At 39.2% G+C, this 7500-nt stretch overlaps 1 protein-coding gene and 1 long non-coding RNA gene across 12 annotated transcripts in view; both read left to right on the top strand.

The window, feature by feature from the left end:
* Positions 1 to 5249, top strand: part of LOC119598595 — a 6588-nt gene extending 1339 nt beyond the window's left edge. The window contains exon 2 of the long non-coding RNA XR_005230980.1: positions 4995 to 5249. This is a non-coding gene — a long non-coding RNA (uncharacterized LOC119598595). The remainder of the gene's footprint in view (positions 1 to 4994) is intronic.
* Positions 5250 to 5519: 270 nt separating this feature from the next.
* LOC119598594 (trichohyalin-like) overlaps positions 5520 to 7500 on the top strand; it is a 28901-nt gene continuing 26920 nt past the window's right edge. For all 11 annotated transcript variants that reach the window (XM_037948260.1, XM_037948256.1, XM_037948259.1 and 8 more), the window contains exon 1: positions 5520 to 7500. This exon is cut by the window's right edge and continues 709 nt beyond it. In XM_037948260.1, coding sequence (XP_037804188.1) covers positions 5525 to 7500 — 1976 coding nt within the window. In that variant the 5' untranslated portion in view covers positions 5520 to 5524.

The following is a 7500-nucleotide window of genomic DNA, read 5'->3' as shown; positions in this document are numbered from 1 at the left end:
GATACGATGCTGGAAGAGGAATGGAGCGAATTGGTAGTTTTCGGGGTTATTTTATGCTGTAATTCTCTCTCCCTACTGTTGTTTTGTGATTGTGGAAGCAATGATACCTTGTACAGAAGCAGTAACTTGGTCTTGGTATTTAACATCTCTCCAGAGTATATTATGATATCACTTGCATTCCAAATTCTGGTAATACCGGAGAATATTCACTCATGTACAACCCGTGGACGGTCCATTTACAATGCCAATGAGAGAATTCAAACTTCCCGCGATTCAATTCACGGGGAGAGTGTTGTCACAACTCTATATATATATAGCGTTCTCATAACCCTGCGTTCACTTCGCAGTTCGCTTCGCCAACTTAAGAGTCTCAAAGGTAAATCCGTCTGAACTGCAACACATATTTCTTTTTTTTACCTTTCTTTGTTAGTCATTAATGTGTGTGTGTGTGATTTAGTAATCACAGCTGATTATCGTAAACAGACTGCCCTTGCAACGGCAACGGCAATCTGTTTACGATAATCTTGAGAATATTAGGAGGAAGGCCGATGATCCTGATGTCGACTGACTTCTTGGAAAAGGCTGGATAGGTGTCGAAATTTCACCGTAGGTGGTTGACAACATAATTAAAATCGCCCAGAGGCAGGTAGTGATGATAAATAGATAAGTATGTGCGTGTGCGTGCGTGTGTGTGTGTATGTGTATGTGTGTGTGTGTGTGTATGTGTGTGTGTGTGTGTGTGTGTGTGTGTGTGTGTGTGTGTGTGTGTGTGTGTGTGTGTGTGTGTGTGTGTGTGTGTGTGTGTGTGTGTGTGTGTGTGTTTGTGTGTAAAAGTCTATGAGTACTCTGGTACAGTGGCTTTGCAGGAGTAGTTATAGTTGTATGATGGCTTCACTTCGTATTACTGAGAGTTCAACACAGTAAAGGAACACACGAAACAATGTCTATGGGTAAAGTGGGGTCACGTGTTGGGTCAACCCGCCTGGAGGGAGAGGGCTAGGTCGACCTTACCCCGTCGGGTGCTGAGCACGAACTGTCGGGTCAGGCGAGGTCAGATAACATCGTCATCTATGCCCTCGCTGAGTCATTGGTTCCAAATTGGACTTGGAGCCACGTGGTAAACAGCCACATAGTCTATTGGAACAGCTTGGTCTATTGGAACTTGCGTCTCGCCCTCGAGGCGCCTTAGATTTGCTTCAAGGGTGACTTAAGTTGGCTGGTCATCTCGTTCTCACGTGCGTTGTTCTGGTGCATCTTTGTGGCTGCTCGTCCCTGTCTTCCTCTTCTTCCTGGTCCTCTGTGTAATCTGTCTGTCCTCAATGTCCACACGAAAGTCTCGCACAGGTCCTCCTTGACTTCGGATTCATCTAGACTTCCTTGTAGTCCTCGTCCAGGCCTAACTCGGCGGCGTCCTCGTCCACAAGTCCTCACAGATCTCGTCCAGGTCCTTCTCGGCGGCATGCTCGTCTTTACGTCCTCGTAATCTTCGTCTGGATCTACGGGCGTCGGGCAGGGGGCGGCATCTTAGGGCGGCTGATACCTGCGCTGACGAGCTCCTGGAGTTGACCGGATCTGTGGTCGTCCAGGCAAGCGTCGCCCATCCACAGCAGCGAGGTCCTGGTTTTTCGCTGGATCTACGGGTGTCTCGGCACATCATGGGACGGCTTAACACCTGCTCTGACAAACATCCTGGTTCACAGGCCTATGGCAATATTCCAGTGACGTCCTTCCCACAGCATTCTAAGGTGACTGGTTCTGCAGCAGGATCCTCCTTTGGTGCCGTGTTGGTTATGGTCAGTCTGACTGCAATATATAGTCGGGGAACCAGATCATACACTTAAGGGCTAGAAAGTAAGAGTAAAAGAAAGGCAACAGAGAAGAGGGTGTGTTAAGTACCACTAGCCGGTTATTTATTTAAGTTTACAGTTTTTAATGTTGGTTTTTAATTTATTTTCATCTTTTTTTTTAATTTTATGTCTTAATTTTCACAAAGATAAAGAAGAAAATAGGAGACGGAGATGTCAGTGGCTTGAACTACCAACCGTCTCTGATAGATATGAGAATAGATAAGGGAAATGACAACGGCAATCCACAAGGATTTACTTGAAACAATTGTTGTCACACAGAGAAGAAATAAATGTAAAATCATGTTGGAGTCACTCGTCATGACTGACAAAATTGTGGGCAAAAGAGATACGTCTTAGATCTTTACACCGGCAATACGACAGCAACAAACCCTATTAATGAAAAGCCTCTTGTTCTGCATGGATGAGTGAGTGAGTAAGTGTGTGTGCATGTGGGTGTGTGTGTGAGCAAGCGCGAGCGTGAATGAGAGTGAAAGTGGGAATGAGCTCACACAGAGAATGAATCACAAACACAAATATTAACGTTCACTATAACAAAACTGAGGTAAATTAGCAATGCTAGCTAAAAATTATTTCAACTACCACATTGAATTCAACATTTAATGATATGCAACAGAATGTACACATTAATGAATGGTGACATGAAAAAAATATTTGCAAGCTTTTTAACAAGCAAATCAGAAAATCAGAAAATCTGAATTGCGGAGGTAGCCATGTCTAGCTATGCATGTTAGACTTCATCGACAGGGGGACCCTATAACCAAAATGCCAAACATTGAAGCGAACCGAACCAGGAAAATCTATAAATAACCTGCTCTTTTCTGTGTATCTGTGATGGGCGCTCGTCACATTTGCTATTCGTGATAAGATAAAATAACAAACGCATTAAATTCATTGCAGTTGAAACAACATAAATCTCTAATAATGAGAGAAAATAAATAAATTACTTAACTAACGAACAATATTTATGTTTGTTGACCACATACCACGATCACACAGTAATGCAATCTGAGGTCAGGAGAATAGTGTGAGAATGTGCCATTTGCTGTCACTTAGCATTTTTACCCAAAAAAACCAACGGCTTAACACATTTATGGGAGAAGAAGAAGGGAAAAGAAATAATAGAAGGGGGCCCAAACGTGTACTTACGTGGTTTTAGACGTCTTGGAAAGCAGTTGAGCGTTTTCTTTTCTTTGGAGGTTTTGCGTTCGTGCTGCAAGCTGAAAGGATGCAGCGACCACCCTGACACCAGATATAACGGGTAAAGAACCCTTTTATAATGGTTTGCAGGGGTAGTGATACTGGTTTAACGGCGTGACTCTTTATTAATGGAGTTCAACACAGTAGAGGAACACACGAGACGATGTCTATGGGTAAAGCGGGGTCACTTGTCGGGTCAACCTGCCCGGAGGGGGAGGGCTAGGTCGACCTTACCACGTCGGGTGCTGAGCATGAACTGTCGGGTCAGGTGAGGTCAGATAACATCGTCATCTATGCCCTCGTTGAGTCATTGGTTCTAAATTGGACTTGGAGCCACGTGGTAAACAGCCACATAGTCTATTGGTACAGCTTATGTATATGCCATAGTGTGTGTGTGTGTGTGTGTGTGTGTGTGTGTGTGTGTGTGTGTGTGTGTGTGTGTGTGTGTGTGTGTGTGTGTGTGTGTGTGAGCTAAATGATCTTCATGAGTATAAATTGGAATGAGTCATCAATATATGTTAACCCGAAGCTACCCTGCCCACTATTGGTATTTTACATTGAAAAATCCAAAAACGCTATCGGGCAGGGAATACCGGACTAAAAGAGGGTAATGATAACGGAAACGGGAGATTAAAAAAAAAAAAAAAAATTAACAGAAAAGATTTATTCTACCGATAACGGGAGATATTACATTAATTTTAATCAATTTGATAAGAGAAAGGACGTTTAGAGATTAGAGGGAATTTTTTTTTTTTTTGATATGGAGGAATTAAATTTCTTTACACTGAACAAAAGTTGTTGTCGTTTGCTCACCAATAACGAAGTGAAACGCAGGGAAAATAAGTCACTTTCATTTGCAAGCACCAAACACTAGTCATATACGTGTAAACTTAAAAGTAATTATTGCGTTTCTTAAAAAGCTGATTTTTTTTTTTTTTTTTTTTATCAACTACAAGAAAGAAACATTAAATGAAAAACTCTGTATGAGGTAAATTATTTGAACCCATTGCTACGGCGGGTGACATTCCATTAGGAAATTCAGTGTTAAGTATCATTCACATTAATATTTAGCAGTAACTTCCTTTTTTGCATTATGGCGGTTATGATATATCCTATAACGGCGCGTGTCCTTCTCGCAAAGAAGGTGTACCTTTCAGGTCTTTAAACACACGTGTAGAAAAAAGTTCAACCATCTTAAGTAAGGGTGAGGCAGACTAGAACACGCAGAACTGGAAATGTGTTAGAATTTTGTATTTAAGTGCAAAAAGTTAAGCTGAAAAATGCTTTATCTTACGCCCCCCCCAAAAAAAAAGTAATAATAATAATAATAAATGACAAATATATAGTGAATGAATGATAATAATAATAATAATAATAATAATAAAATATATAACAGTAATGATAATCATAATCTATTAATAGCGACATTACTGATTAACAGTAGCAATGATAATAATGACTATAATATAAATTGAAATAATGATAATAATACTAGCAATAATGATAATGATAAAAAAAATATATATTACCGATAATATCAACAATAACAATGGTGAAAGACAACGATGAGTATGATAATAAAACAACATCCTATTGAAAGGCCTTTGTCCCTCTTAAGTTAAATATTTGGTAAGCAAAAAAAAAAAAAAAAAAAAAAAAAAAAAAAAAAAAAAAAAAAAAAAAAAAAAAAACAGATTTCGGTTGGAATCGTTAATACCAGCGCCACTATTACTGAAAATTATCTTTGTCTCGCTATTAACTGGTAGCGTTATTATGAATACCATTGTGAACACCATCGAGATCATGTTCATGCCGTTAGTGATGCTGATTTTATTTTTTTGATGTTTATTTTATTTTATTTTTTTATGATTTTATTTTGTTATGACTGATACCAACATTAATATGTTTTCTCTTTTTTTTTCTTTTCAGAGAAAGAGAGAAGAGAAGGTAAGATAATGATGATGGCTGGAGTGGATGGCAAACACGAGGTCAGCGAAGAAGTTGCGGATAGCGATAAAGGAAGAGAGATAGTTGGTGATAAGGAAGTGGAAACGGATGATAGCGGCAGCGAAGAAGAAGGAACCGATAACGATGACGAAGAAGAAGGAACCGATAACGATGACGAAGAAGAAGGAACCGATAACGAAGACGAAGAAGAAGGAACCGATAACGAAGACGAAGAAGGAACCGATAACGAACACGAAGACGAAAACGGAGAAAGAAAAACCGATAACGAAGACGAAGAACAATCGAACGAAATTGATAAGGAAGAAGAGAAAACCGGAGGAGTAAACCAAGACAACGAAAAGGAAGAAGCAGGAACCGATAACGAACAAAAAGTTGATAACGACGGTGAAGGAGATAACAAAGAAGAAAAAAACGGAAGAGGAATAGTAAGGCGAAAAGGAAAACCAGAAGAGAGGAAGAAACGAAAAGAGAAAATGACGAGACAAAGAGAAATGAAAAACCAGGAGGAAGCGAAGGAAACGCGGAGAGATAAAGCTGCTAAAGAAAAAACAAGAAAACAAGAAGACAAAACAAAGGAAGAAGAAGAGAAAAGACAACAAATAACAAATACCGAAGAAGAGAAAAGACGAGAAGAGAAAACAAAGGAAGAAGAAGAGAAAAGACAACAAGGCAAAACAAATAATCAAGAAGAGAAAAGACGAGAAGACAAAGCAAACAACGAAGAAAGAAAAAGACAACAAGACAAAACGAATGAAGAAGAGAAACGAAAAGAAAAACCAAATAAAGAAGAAGAGAAAAGACAAAGAAACAAAACAAAGAAGGAAGAAGGGAAACGAGAAGAAAAAAACAATCAAGGAAAAGGGAGAAAACAAGAAAAGCAAAAAGCAGAAGAAGAGACGAGCCGAGAAGACATAACAGATAAAGATGGAAAGGGAAAGAGCAAAAGAGAAGAAAAGAGACAAGGGAAAAACGGGAATAAAGATGAAGTAAAGCGAAGACCAGAAAGAAGGAGGAAAGAAGAAGAGAGGAAAAACCGAGAGGAAGAAGAGAAGAAGGAAAATGATACGGAACAAGAAGAGAAAAGAGAGGAAGAGGAAGGGAAAGAAGGAAGGGAAGAACGAGAAAACGTAAAAATCAAACGAAAGAAAGAGAGAGAAGAGGAAGAGAATGAGGGAAATGAAGAAGAAGAAGAAGAAAGAAAAGAAGAAGAAGAAGATAAAGATGAAGAAGACATAGAGGAAGACGAAGAAGAAGAAGAAGAAATACAAGAAGAGGATTACGAAATACAGGAAAGAGAGGAGACTAAAAAGGCAAAGAAAGAGACGAAGAGAAAGGAAAAGAGAAATGGAACAGAAGAAAGGAGAAGACAAGGAGGAAAAGTGAAAAATGAAGAGGAAAGGAAAGGAAAAGGAAAGAAAATAAAGAAAGAGGAGGAAGGGACAACTAGGAATAATGACAGAATAGGCAAAAAGACAGAAAAAGAAAAGGAAGAAAAAGAGAGAGAGAAAAGCAAGCAAAGAAGATTGAAAGAAGATGATAAAGAGGAAGAGGAAAATGAATATAAAGAGGAAGAAGAGGAGGAGGAAGAAGAAGAAGAAGAGAAAGAGGAAGAAGAGGAAGATGAAGAAGACACAGAAGAAGAAGCAGCAGAAGTGGAAGAAGAAGACGATAACGATGGACAAGGAAAACGGAAGAATAAAGAAGTAGAGAAAAGGGTGAGAAACAAAGCGAAGAAAGGGGCGAAGAGAAAAGAAAATATAAATGAAGCAGAAGAAAGGAGAAGAGAAGGAGGAAAAGCGAAAAGGGAAGAGGGAAAGAAAGGAAAGGAAAATAAGAAAAAAAAAGTGGTGGATGGGGCAACTGAGAATAATCAGAGAATATGCAAAAGGACAGAAAGAGAAAAGAGAGAGAGAGAAAGAACCAAGCAAATAAGAGAAGACAAAAACGCCAAGGAAGAGGAAGAAAAAGAAGATAAACAAAGAAAGAAGAAAAGGGAAAAGGAAAATAAAGCGAAAGTAGAGGAAGAAGAGAAAGTAGAAGAAAAGGAAGAAGAAGATGAGAATAAAGAAGACGAAGGAGACGATGAAGAAAGAGAAGAGGAAGAAAGGAACAGAAGAGAAGCAAAGAGAAAGATGAAGAGGAAACTACAGAAAAATATCCAAAAAGAGAAAACTGAAAAAACGAAACAGGGGGAGAGAAGGAGAAAAGATAAAGATTTAGAAGAGAGAGAGAGAGAAGAAGAAATAGGAGCAGGAGATGGCGTGAGAATGGGAATTAAAAAAGGAACCGATAAAGGAAGGAGAAAGGGTCGAGAGAGAGAAGGATACGGAGAGGAAGCGAATGAGGGGAAAGAGGAAGAAGAAACAACGGCGAGAAAACGGAGAAACCCAAAGAATGAAGGAGATAGAACACCAAGGAATGAAGGAGAGAGAAAAGCACAAAAAGAAGGAGAGAGAAAACCAAACAA

Source organism: Penaeus monodon, chromosome 41 (genome assembly GCF_015228065.2).
Source record: "Penaeus monodon isolate SGIC_2016 chromosome 41, NSTDA_Pmon_1, whole genome shotgun sequence".
Classification (NCBI taxonomy): Eukaryota; Metazoa; Arthropoda; class Malacostraca; order Decapoda; family Penaeidae; genus Penaeus; species Penaeus monodon.
This window is presented reverse-complemented; position numbering and strand designations above follow the sequence as displayed.